The 13454-nt window shown below is 49.3% G+C and overlaps 1 protein-coding gene across 2 annotated transcripts in view; it reads right to left on the bottom strand.

The window, feature by feature from the left end:
• Window positions 1–13454, bottom strand: part of DDC (dopa decarboxylase) — an 85191-nt gene that overhangs the window by 12843 nt on the left and 58894 nt on the right. For both annotated transcript variants that reach the window (XM_058725538.1, XM_058725539.1), the window contains exons 10-11: window positions 5157–5233; window positions 322–341 (exon numbers count right to left, since the gene is read on the bottom strand). In XM_058725538.1, coding sequence (XP_058581521.1) covers window positions 322–341; window positions 5157–5233 — 97 coding nt within the window. The remainder of the gene's footprint in view (window positions 1–321; window positions 342–5156; window positions 5234–13454) is intronic.

Here is a 13454-nt window from a genome sequence, read left to right as displayed (position 1 = left end):
AGCCATGCGGAACGGACGGGCCGTGTAGTCTAAGGATAACACCTGTTCTTACAGAGGATTATGGGGGCAGAAGTTCCTGCCTCCTTCCGAGGGGCGCAGGCAAGATCATTTCCTCCTGATCCGAGACTCAGAGTCGGTGGGCTCAGCATTGCTGTCTGTGGCCTGGCTTAGGACCCAGCTAGAAGGTGTCCTCTAGGGTGACTCTGAGCCTGAGCGGAACAGGAAGGCAGCGAGAATTACAGCCCATGACAGGACCCCTCTCTGTGTTCACACTTTCGATCACCTGAGCCCTGGACTCAGCGCGTCAAATCTCCCACTTACCCGATAGTCGGTGATAAGCCCTGGAAAAGAGAAAGAAATAGAAAAGAGAAGCCATCAGACACGCTGGTCGATTTCACATCTATTCCTTCTCACCTTCAAGGTAAACTTCCTGTGTCCCGTCCCTCACCTCCTGTACCAGCAGAAGGCAGGAGGCTGGGTGTTTGGGGGGCACTTCCCAAGGTACCAAATCCAAGGGGCTTTCCAAGAGAGCAGGGTTCCCAGGACAAATTGGAAATGCCAGATTATAACTGGATTCCCATTCGCTTCACTTTCTATGGTTACAGAAGCACAAAACCCGAGCTATCTTCTGGTATCGGCATTTGGAGCATGTGAAGCCTTCCTCATGCACTCGTTCATGCGCAGGAAGGTGAATTTGTGATATACAGAGTGAGTAGGATATCAGACAAGAATCTAACTTTTAGGGCGCCTGGGTGGCTCAGTCGGTTAAGCGTCTGACTCTTGATCTTGGCTTAGGTCATGATCTCATGGTTTGTGAGATCGAGCCCCCCCCATCAGGCTCTGCGAGGACAGTGTGAAGCTGCTTGGCCTGGGATCCTCTCTCTCTCTCTCTCTCTCTCTCTCAAAATCAATAAACTTAAAAAAAAGGAATCAAACTTTTGATGAGTGTTCATGTCTGTATTCTCAGATCTTAGTACAGAGTCTGGCATGGAGCAGATACCTGAGTGTACATTCGATCAATGTCGTTATCCTGGATTCAAATGGCTTCATAGTGGTTACAAAAAATGGATGGTTAAGGGACGCCTGGGTGGCTCCCTCGGTTAAGCATCCGACTTCGGCTCAGGTCACGATCTTGCGGTTCGTGAGTTCGAGCCCTGCGCCGGGCTCTATGCTGATGGCTCGGAGTCTGATGCAATGCACACCCACTGTCACAGATGGCTCTTCACCCGCTGTGTAGACGGGTCTACACTATACTTACAAGGAAATCTAAAGTCGACACTTATTATTGATTTTTTGACTATCATCTGGAGACAGTAGGCGTTTTCTTTTCTGTTCTTTTTTTTCCCAATGTTTAGTTTTGAGAGAGAGAGAGAAAGACAGAGTGTGAGCAGGGGAGGGGCAGAAAGAGAGGGAGATGCAGGATCCGAAGCAGGCTCCAGGCTCCGAGCTGTCAGCACAGAATCCGACGCGGGGCTCGAACCCATGAACCGTGAGATCATGACCTGAGCTGAAGTCAGATGTTTACCCGACCGAGCCCTCCAGGCGTTTTCTTATTTAGGGTCATAACATGGTAGAGACGGGAGAACATTCAGGGCCACTGGGCCAGGTCCCACCCCCTAATCTTAGGAGGGACCCTGTGATGAAAGCCCAAGGTCACACAGCCCAGGTCAACTCCCAGCCACCACTCTCTGCACCATGTGAAATGGGGTTGTCAAACATCAACAGCAGGGTCACCAGAAGTGGCCTCACAGGGAGGCATAGACACCAGCAGACATAACATAACAGCACCCAAAATATATGTGGCGCACGAGGAGCACTCAGTAAGAGTCTGTTAAGAACCCAGATGACGCCAGATGACGTCGTGAATGGAGATGAATGTCCCTCCCTTTTAGTTTATGTCACGGTGCCGTCCCCATAGCCACCAGCCACGTGTGGCCATTCAAATGTCATTCCAGTGAAATACAATTAAAGACTGAGCTCTTTGGGGCACCTGGGGGGCTCAGTCGGTTGAACATCCACCTTCAGCTCAGGTCATGATCTCGAGGTTTGTTAGTTCGAGCCCCACATCGGGCTCTGTGCGGTCAGCCTGTCAGCGCAGAGCCTGCTTGGGATCTTCTGTCCCCCTCTTTCTGCCTCCCCTGATTGTGCTCTTCCCAAAATAAACACATATTTAGAAAACAAATAATAACTTTAAAATTTTTTTAATGTTTATTTTTGAGAGAGAGAGAGAGAGGGAGAGAGAAAGAGACAGTGCCAGTGGGGGAGGGGCAGAGAGAGAGGGAGACAGAATCCGAAGCGGGCTCCAGGCTCGGAGCTGGCAGCACAGAGCCCGACGCGGGGCTTGAACTCACAGACGGCAAGATCATGACCTGAGCCGAAGTCAGATGCTTAATCGACTGACTCACCCAGGCACCCTCCCAAAACAAATAATAAGTTTTATGTGCCTGGTCAGTCTTTACGGCTACAGAGGATACACAGGGGGTGAGCAACCTCTAAATTTGCAAATGGCACGATAAAAACAACACATGAGACTGGCAAGAAATAACACCACATGACAACAGCATCTGCACTGGGGGGGTGGGGTCATGGGGACTTTCTGGCTCCCCCCACTTTATGCTTCTAGTTTCCAAATGTACAGTTTCTATAATGGAAGAGTTTGTCTGAAAAGTCTGTGTAACAGGTGCGGCTACTTTTCCCCATCACCTGCATTTTGACAGGATTGTCTGTTATATATATAAACCATCCCACATGGTTTGGTCCTAGTTCAAAGTCAGTGTCAACCCGTAGCTGGCAGGCGCCCAGTGAGACAAACTCATAAACACGGGAATGAAACATGGGGTTGTACTAGAAAGGCAACCACTCCCACATTGCTGTCCTACTGTCGCTGCTGGCCACCTCCCCCTTGGTCCAGCTGTGTTCCAACAGCAGGACACTTGGATCTGAGGTTCCAGGGGAGGCGGAGGGACAACAGTCACAAACCAATGAGCGAGGTGGCTGCATGGCGAGAGTCACGTGCCCTGAAGGAGCCACAAGGGTGAAGGGACAGGAGGGCATCTGCCTCCGTGCAGAGACCTGGGAAGACCTCTCGTCCTGGACCCAGTGATGAGAGGGAGGCATCCTAATGACCCCCAGGGGGGACAGCGGGCCGCTGTGGTCCTGCGAGCTGAGCAGGGGGCCACGGGGCAGTCGTGAGTGGTTTTTTTAATCGTTAAATAAAGAGGAGATTTCTTTATTGAACTGAAAGGACCGTAAAAAAAACTCTAAAGAAGGTTTCATTTCAAGGAGCAGAGGGCTTAGCAACATTAGAGCTGAACCCACGCAGATTAAATAAGCCCTTACATCCACTGGCCACAAGAGCTTAAAGCTGATTTTCGGTGCTCTACTTGCTAAATGCAAAACGGGACACTGTTTTTGTTGACTTAGAGAGGTTTTTGTGGGGTTTTTTTGGTTTTTTGTTTGTTTGTTTGTTTTTTTAGGGAAAGAATCCAAATAACTAATATTTTTCATCTCTAACAGCCATAGCCAATATTTCAATAGGAAAGAGCCTTTCTATAAAAGCGGAATAAAATAATTTATTGTACGTCTAGAGTAATAAACTTTCCTCAGATGCCCTTGGCGTAAAGTCATTCCAAGGATAACTTCATTGTTTAAGGGCAACATTTTGCTTTTTAACTGTCATGATTGCAAAGACTTTCATGATCCAAACATGAAATACATATTTTTAAATATAAGAGCTTGGCAGTTGGTTCATTTCACACTGTTTCATGCCAATTCAATTCTTTAAAAACTAGACTTTATTTTTTTTATTTTAAGGCGTTTTAGGTCCTGAGCAAAACGGAGCAGGTATGTAGAAACTGTAAATAGCAATGGGGTGAGTGTCTGTATTAGACCTGAAAACACTGACATTTAAAAGTAGTAGTTCTACGTATGTTTTTAAAACTACAGAAATGTAGAGGCGCCTGTGTATCTTGTCGGTTAAGCGTCCGACTTCAGCTCAGGTCACGAGTTCGTAAGTTCGAGCCCCGTGTCGGGCTCTGTGCTGACAGCTCAGAGCTTGGGGCCTGCTTCCGATTCTGTGTCTCCCTCTCTCTCTGCCCCTCCCCGGCTCGTGCTCTGTCTCTCTTTGTCTCTCAAGAATACATAAATGTTCAAAAAAAAATTTTTTTTTAAACTGCAAAAATGTAGAGGAAATTAGGAAAATTCACAAGACATTATACCATCCAGCTCTAAGTATTATTTACATTTGGAAAATTTTCATTCCCTGCACTAAAAAACCAAACAACTTTTGTATTGCTGGGATCATTCTTCTCAATATGCAGCTCTTATTTCTTTGACAAGAATCTCAGAGAGGGGCACCTGGGTGGCTCAGCCGGTTGAGCGTCCGACTCTCGATTTCAGCTCAGGTCGTGATCCCAGGGCCGTGGGATCGAGCCTTGCATTGGGCTCTGCTCTGAGCATAGAGCCTGCCTGGGATTCTCTCTCTCTCTCTCTCTCTCTCTCTCTCTAATGAAAATGAAGGGGCTGTTTTGCATTTTCTAGTAATTGTGTTGCATGACAGGTTATTGCACGAGGAGGCCCTGGAGGAATCCCTCCAGCATCTGTGTCTGAGCCCCACTGTGGCCTCGGAGAGCCACCTGCCCAGGCTTCCCCGCCAGACTCCATAGGCACAGAGGTGGCTCGTGTCCCGTACAGAGGGCAGGTTTGAAAGTCCAATGGATGAGAGGCACACGGCCGTGTGTTCCCTGCCCGGGAGTCATCCGGTTTTCCCTTCACTCCCTGAACCCCCAGCACCTCCCCCCACCGTCCCCCTAAGCTCTCTTCCCCATGGTGGTATGGGTATAAGCAGACATACGTTCTCAGACACGAGGGCAATCATTCTTTCTAAGGATTCTACCCAGGAGGTGTCCACCCCACATGGAAAGCTGTGCCCCCTGGCCGTGTGGTTGCCCTCCCCGGCTCCTGCACTGAGCAGTTCTGGAGCGGGGTGGGGGGGGCACCGAGGCAGCCCTCCCCACCCCCCACCACCCTCCTGAGGAGGCAGCTCCCATGGTCTGGTCTCTGTGGACTGGAACCTTCCTCTCTGGCTCCTGGCAGAAAGGGCGCTCTGAAAACAAAACCAGAACACCGAGAAAGCAGGGACTCCCCCCACAGAGTACCTGAGTCCTGATGGCTGTGCTTTAAGTAAACAGGGTCCAGCTTAAAGGCTCCGATTAGGTCTGTCCTCTTTTTCACCCTGGTTTGAGAGAACACAGGGTGGGGCTTAATGAGGAAGCCACTGGGACAAGCCCCCCGCAGCCCCTCCCTCCTGGTCCCTCTTCCAGCAGGCTCAGCACAGGCACACCCACTTTGGGACGCTTCCCTGGGACCCCGCTCTGCCAGCACATCCCTCACCTGGGTGCCCGACACCCACAGAACCCCAGCACCTGAGGGGGCGGCATCATAAAAAATAAATCTTTGCTTTCCATCCCTGGTTCCTGGCACACAACTCTTAAAACCCTTGGAATCTCTTGGAGGGTGAAGAATGGCTTTGGTAAGCCAAGGAGAGGACAGGTGACTGTCCTCCCCCTGCCCCCTGGGGAGCTTCAGGGCCCCCTGGGGGCCGGTTGCCAGGGAAACCAAGGAGATCTGAGGCTGGAACTCTGAGCCCTACCCCCAGTCTCTGGGGTGGGGGCGGTCACAGGAGAGGGAGGGACTTGAGACTGAGTTAACCACCAATGACCAACAATGCAATCAACCATACCTACGTGGTGAAGGACGGGGTTGGTGATACATCAACGTGCCAGGACGGAGCCGCAGCCGGGGAGGACAGGGAGGCTCTGTGTCCTCTACCCACACCCATACCTTGTCCTGCACATCCCTTCCCTCAGGCTGCTCACTCGTTTCCTTTGTGACAGATCAGCAAATGTAAGTCACGCAACTTTTTGAGCGCTCAAAGCTATTAGCAAATTATCAAATCTGAAGGAGCAGGGGGTTCGCGGGAACCCCCAACTTTACAGCAAGCTGGACAGAAGGGCGGGAACCTTTGGACCTTGTGGGACCGAGCCCCTCTACCTGTGGGGTCTGTGGGGACTCCAGATGGTTAGCGTCAGAATGGAGTCCCATTACGGGACGCCCAGTTGGTGTCCAGAGAGCTGGTGAACTGGCGTCAGGAAGCAAAACCCAACAGGGGAACATTTGTCCCCTCTGTCGGTCCAGGCTTGGCATCGGGCCACTGGCAGGCATCACCAGCGTGTGCGGGATGAACAGGGGCCAGAGGTGAGGCGTTCCTACCATGAACCACCCTCAGATTCGGTACAAATGATGGTCCCGGATAACCCAGGTCACCACTCTCCTCTGGGCTGGGGTTTGAGGTCTGAGCCTGACGATAATCTCCTCTCTGCCTCATCTGGCAGCATGGACACCATCTCAAAGCAATTTTATGGCAAATGGACCATCCTTAGGGCAAACCGGGGAAGAAACGTCCGTCTGACAGTAGCTTGGGCTTGAACGCAAATACCGTGTGGACGAGTCCGTGCGAGAGAAAACCAGAAAGCATGAAATAGCACGTCGGGATGTGATTCAGCCACAACGAGGAAGGACCAAGAGCCCAGATGTACTTAGGAAAAGCAATGGAAGTGTTATTTCTTCAAAGAGTTAGAAGGCAGACTATGTCAGTAAGCAATAATAAGCTGTCGGGGGCTGGCTTGGCCTTTGACCTGTGCAAGAAAATGGATTGCACCTGACCTTATGCACGGGCATCTAGGAATTCTAGTACATTCTGGGCAGTATACGAGGGAGCCCTGGCACAGCTCCCTTTGGTCTCTCTGTACCGGAGAACGCTCTGTGCGTAGCCTTAAAGAGGGACAGCGAGAGAGAAGGGGGTAGAACTCCGTCCTTTGTAAATGAAGATCACATTCTCCTTCCCACTGAGGCCAGCGATGACCCCGGAGCCCGTGTGTTTTTAATCAAAACATTTGCGCAGTGTTAAAGCCATGCAAAAAAGTGTAAATAATAATACCCGCAGCTCGCTGAGTATGACACAAAACCCGAGCACTGTTAAATCTGTGGGTCCCTCGCCTTGCCATCCTGGGAGGAGGCTACGGGGCCGCCTGTGGGTCTGCCACTCCCAGAGAGTTCTACAGAATTCTCTGCACAAATTCCTTCATAACCTATGGTATTGTTTTGCATGTTTCTAAATGGTGCACGTTTCTAAATGGTTTCTAATAAGTTGCTCAAAGATAAATCACATCAGGGGGCGCCTGGGTGGCTCAGTCGATTAAGTGTCTGACTCTTGATTTTGGCTCCAGTCATGATCTCACGGTCTGTGAGGTCGAGCCCCACATTGGGCTCTGAGTGTGGAACCTGCTTGGGATTCTCCCTCTCTTCTGCCTCTCTGTCTCTCAAAATAAATAAATAAACGTTAAAAAAAAGAATAGGTTTCCTGTAATATTTTTGGTAGATATCTCTCATCAGATTGAGAAAGTTCCCTTCTGTTCCTATTTTACTTAAAACTTCTGTTTCGCGGGGATGTAGAATTTCACCTGATGCTTTTTCTGCATCTAATACAATGATGACTCTTCCCTCCTTGACTCTTTACATGGCACATGACATTTCAAAACCTTCTAATAGCTGTGAACCACCCCAGAGTAGCTGGAATAAACACATTTGGTCATGATATACTATCTCGTTTTCCTTAAACATCACTACATGCTAATATTTGACTTCAAAATTTTCATATTGGAATTTGTGAGTGAAACAAACTTTGTTTTTCTTTCTTTTCTTTTCTTTTCTTTTCTTTCTTTTCTTTCTCCATACCTTTTTTTGTTCCCTCAGCCTCTCATCTGGTTTTGGAATCCAAGATGGCCTAACTTATGATATGACAGTGGGAGTGTGTCCTCCTTACTGTTTTCTGTGAGGTACATTTATGATCAGACTGATAAATGCCTTCACAGCTTGGTAGAGTTTGCTCTCAGGAGAATTTGGATGCTTCCGTTGTGTGAAAAATTTAACTTCTGACAATAATTTAATAACTATATCGAATATAGCTATATTAAAGTAGTTGTATATAATTGTCTTTAATAGCTGTAAGATTTGGGGCATTTTTCTATTTATTCTGGAGCATATTCATATGCTTGATGTGGCCATTGAATGCGGACATTCGTAGGCAACGTTGGGCATGACGTTTGACAGTGTTGCAAAAGGAAGGCTATTTAGGGCTGGGTGTCTCAGTCGGTTGAGCGTCCGACTCTTGATTATGGCTCAGGTCATGATCCCAGGGTTTTGAGATCCAGGCCTGCCTCAGGCTCTGTGCTGAGTGTGGAGCCTGCTCGGGATTCTCTCTCCCTCTGCCCCTCTCCCCGATCATGCGCTCTCTCCCTCTCTGTAAAATGAAATAAAATAAAAATAAATAAATAAGAGCTTCTTGCTTTAAGAAAAAAAAAAAAGGAAGTTTGGGGTGCCCAAGTGGCTCAGTCAGTTAAGCGTCCAACTTTTGGTTTCAGCTCAGGTCACGATCTCACAGTTTGTGAGTTCAAGCCCCGTATCAGGCTCTCTTGCTGTCAGCACAAAGCCCACTTTAGCTCTAGGTAACTCTGTCTCCCTCTCTTTCTGTCCCTCCTCTGTGCTTTCTCTCTCCAAAATAAGTAAACACTTAAAAAAATTTTTGAAGGGCACCTGGGTGGCTCAGTCGGTTGAGTGTCTGACTTCGGCTCAGGTGGCGATCTCAGAAGTTCTTGAGTTTGAGTCCCGCGTCGGGCTCTGTGCTGACAGCTCAGAGCCCAGAGCCTGCTTCCGATCCCGTGTCTCCCCCTCTCGCTGCCCCTCCCCCACCTCTCTTTCTCTTTCTTTCAAAAATAAATATACATTAAAAATATGTTTTTAATTTTTTTTTTAAAAAGGAAGGCTATTTAAACAGAGAGATGTGTGCAAGCACACACACACACACACACCTGCACCCCCACACACGCACACGCGCACACGCGGGCACACACAGAACCGGCCTGTGAAGGTGGCCGTGTCACCTCCCGCTGAATGGGCCTCATGGGACAGAAACTGTCCCCCTGCCACCAGACATATTCCTGAGGGAGGGTCCTGGGGGATGGGGAAAGGGGACTCCTGTGTTGTTTGGGAGTCTACATTGTCTTTTTCTAAGCCTACAATACCACGTAAGGCTCACGGAATGAGGGCTCATGGAATGAGGGCTCATGGTACGTCCTGGTGCCAGTCGGTGACCAAGAAAACTTTCAAGATGTGGCACAGTGCCAAAGTGCAAAGAAACCAAAAAGATACGTAGAAAACTGTGCATTAGCACTTATAAAGCAAGTTCTAGAATCAAGTGTTACATAACTACAGTGATTGACCATCTTCCCAAGAAACCCAGTGTAACAGAAGCGTGCAAACGCCGTGAAACTATTTGTGATAAAACTTAATTTTTATTTGCAAAAAGACATCAAGCCTCTTTTTAAAGGTAGACTAGGGGCACCTGGGTGGCTCAGTCGGTTAAGCGGCCGACTTCGGCTCAGGTCACGATCTCGCAGTTCGTAAGTTCAAGCCCCGCGTCGGGCTCTGTGCTGACAGCTCAGAGCCTGGAGCCTGTTTCAGATTCTGTGTCTCCCTCTCTCTGACCCTCCCCCATTCATGCTCTGTCTCTCTCTGTCTCAAAAGTAAAATAAATGTTAAAAAAAAATTAAAAAAAAAAAAAAGGTAGACTAAAACATGTCCTGGGTGAATCTGAGGCTTTCTTTGGAGAAAAATCTGATGCTAAAGAGATAGTAAGGTCTGAGCAGAATGGCTTATATTTACATATAAAAGATTCAAAACACCAAATGAACAATAAAAAAACTTATGAACAGAATAATGAAATCATTATGAAATGTATTCACTGTGCTTATAATGACGTGCAGGTTTTAGAAACTCCAATTATCTTGTCCATTTCAATATTTAGAGAAAATAACCAATGTATTTACTTTAAATTACAGACTAACCACTGGCAAAATTTCATTAAACAAAAAAGAGACTCTTCTGATTTTAAGAAGTACAAAACAGCCAGTGAGAGCAATCAAAAAAAAAAAAATCCATTTATATCTTACTTGTCGTATGAGCAAAAAATTTAAATACGTCTATAAAAAAATTCCCAGTTTAGGATGATTTGTTTGCTTTCAGCTCTTAGGGGGTCTAAAGAGATGCCTGCCCCTTCTGAAATCTGTTTTTTAACGAGCGTCTTGCTACTTGTATTCTGTTGTGTTGACACCTCATTTTATTGCAATAACCTCTTAGAATAGCAAAACATAGGTATTTGAGTCCATGGATGTTCAGGACAGTGAGCAGAAGGCTCTGAGTAGGCTCTCAGCCTTCACTGTCTGCCCAATGCCCATCACCACACTGCCCATGAGCACGAGGGACCACTCACCTTGGAGAGGGACCACCCACATTGGAGAGGGACCACCCACCTTGGAGAGGGACCACCCACCTTGGGAAGGGACCACCCACCTTGGAGAGGGACCACCCACCTTGGGAAGGGACCACCCACCTTGGAGAGGGACCACCCACCTTGGGAAGGGACCACCCACCTTGGGGAGGGACCACCCACCTTGGAGCGGGGAGAGGGGCAGGGGAGAGTGCTCGGGACCCACAGCTCAGGTAGACAAACAGGGGAGGGTGGCTTCAGTCCATCTCTTCCTGTTTGGCCTTTGGGCTGTCCATGCCTGGGCTAAAATCCAGGACTAGTTTCGGTAGTCAGAGGGAAAGTGGGATCAGCCCGAACAAGAACGGAGACACAACGGGGCCTGATTTTGCCTCAGCCGCCCCAAAGAACAGCTCTCTCTCGTTCTCCAGTTTCCCCCGTAACCACCTGGAACAATGCTAATGCCTGTCATCTAGATGCGTGTTTGTAAAATGTGTGTTCGCTTTCCTGTGTGTGTTCTTAACTGGCATCCTGTGAGATTCGTGATTCTGCATCTGACGATCTTTACTCCGTCTTTAAAACCTCACGTCATCGCAGGGCGCCTGGGTGGCTCAGTTGGTTAACCGTTGGACTCTGGATTTCGGCTCAGGTCACGATCTCACGGTTCGTGAGTTTGAGCTCCGCGTGAGGCTCTGTGCTGACGACACGGAGCCTGCTTGGGATTCTCTCTCTCTCTCTCTCTCTCTCTCTCTCCGTCTCTTAAACATTTGTGGCTCTGGCATGGAGGAGAGTTGTGTGTCCGTAAGCAGAATCCCGGTTGCCTCATCCATAAAATCAGGAAGAACAATTCCTACATTAGTTTAGCTGTGGTATAGCTATCATCTTTAAAGTGCACATGCTCCTGGAGCCTGGCCTCACCTGTGCACAAGGTCACGCTGGCCACAGGACCGAGCGCTCAGCCCCAGCAATGGTGCTGTAAGGGCTCTCATTAATTAGTGACACATTAAAAAGCTGCCTCTTTCTGTAAAAATGCCAAATTTTACACGTGGAGAGCGGACTCAAAACAAATTTAAATCCACGTCGACCACCTGAATGATCTTCAGTGGCATTCACCTGAGTTCACTGTGGTGCACGCATCTGTCTCCGGGCCTTTGCACTGCCGGTCCTCACCACCCACCCGGCCCAGGTACGCACACTGCTTATTCTGTCACCTCGTGTGGCCCTTTGTCAAATGCCATGTCACCAAGTAGAATTTCCCCGAGCTCTCCGTGTCCAACAATTGGGCAGAGAATGAATGGGACCATGGAGGCCTCCCACTCACACATTCCCCCTCGGCCTTCCAGCTCCCTGTTGTCCCCAAGCTTCTCTGAACCTCTGCCTTCTCTCTTCCCAAGCCCTTCGCCTGCTGGACCTCAAGCTGCATTGGCCTGGACTTGATTTTATTCAGTTTCTCATTTCACGTTGGCTGTATTTCATTTACCGGAAACTCTGTCCCACGGCTGAGACCTCTAGAGCCCAGAGATAACAGCCCTCTGGTGTGAGGTCCACGGTGCTCAAAATCAAATGCTTTCCAATGCAATCAGATCTCTCCTCCTCCTTGTTATTCTTGGTTTGGATGGCACTGCCCCAACTCGGACCCTGGTCCCTCAGCACCACCACAGTGCAGCCCCCGGTGGGGGTAGGACATCTGTGGGAAGGGCCTTCTGCAAGCAGGGCAATGCTAAACATCGTCCCCACCAAAAGGAGAGAGCAACTTCTTTGTAGTAAAAAGAGAGAGAGAGAGAGAGAGAGAGAGAGAGAGAGCAAGCAGGTGGTTGGGTATAGCAAGATCAAAAGAAAACATCAAGTTTGATAAGAATCAAATAAACCGATCAGGAAGTGGGTGGCATAATTAAGTATATGGTTTAAAATAAGCTGACCTGGTTTAAATTCCTAAATGTTAGCCTTATGGTTTTATCTAGTAATTTCTTACGAGCACCATCACGGACTGAATTGTGTCCCCAGCCCACAATTCACCTGCTGGAGCCCTGACCCCCAGGACCTCAGAATGTGACCACATGGGGACAGAGGCAAGGAGGTTAAATGAGGTCACGTGCCTGGGTCCTAAGCCAACGTGACCAGTGTGTCCCTAAGAAGAGGACACAGACCCACAGAGGAAAGACCGAGTGCCGACACAGAAAGAAGGCGGCCGTCGGCATGCCAGGTAGAGAGGCGTCAGCAGAGACCCGCCCACCTGGGCCCCCGTCTCTGGTTTCCAGCCTCCAGAATGAGGAGGAAATACGTCTCTGTGGCACGCGGTGGTTTGTCACAGCGTCCCTGGCACAGTGCCTCAAACAGCAGGCAGGGGCTATTTTTGTCTTGAAACGTAGATCCTTCCACATCCAACTCCATCACCCAATCCACACGCTCGTGAAATCAAGGGCTGCATCCCCGGTTTGGGGTAGGAGCGATTTTCCCACACTCACAAAATCACCCCAAAATCCTCGACAACCATTCCGTCCAGGACCCCAGCGGCTCAGGACGTGGAAAGCACATTCTCTGTTGCAATTTAACATTGGACCCATGTGTTCATGTGGCCTCAACTCATGACCCTCTCCCGTGTCCCCTCCAGCCCCAGGGATAACTGACTGCCCTCCTCTGGGGTAAAACCTCAAACACTGGGTGTTGCCCTTACATCTTATATTTGATTTTATTCAGCGGACAATCAGCTTCACCCTCTGTCCTTCTCCCAGTGATGTGGCCTCACCCTGTACGCCCCGTGTCTCTCCTCCACATCATGTCCGCTCTGTCAGGCTTCCCTTTGAGGGCTGCTGCCTCAACGGGGCAAGACACTCTTGTTCCCAAGCGACCCCGGCAGCCTGGTTACGCCCCGTGAGGGGCTCGGGCCCTTCCCAACCACGCCGCTGACAAAGCTGTCCTCTCTCATCCTTAACTGGCTCACTGGCTCTTTGGACCCAAGGGCAGGACGCCACGTTGTTATATTCATCCCTACCACCTCTCAGTGTGTGGTCACAGATCGCGGCCCCAAATGCTTTTGGTCCCTCGTAGCCTCAGTTGCCCCATGCGTGAGGGG

The sequence above is a fragment of the Neofelis nebulosa genome, chromosome 4, assembly GCF_028018385.1.
Source record: "Neofelis nebulosa isolate mNeoNeb1 chromosome 4, mNeoNeb1.pri, whole genome shotgun sequence".
In the NCBI taxonomy this organism is placed as follows: Eukaryota; Metazoa; Chordata; class Mammalia; order Carnivora; family Felidae; genus Neofelis; species Neofelis nebulosa.
This window is presented reverse-complemented; position numbering and strand designations above follow the sequence as displayed.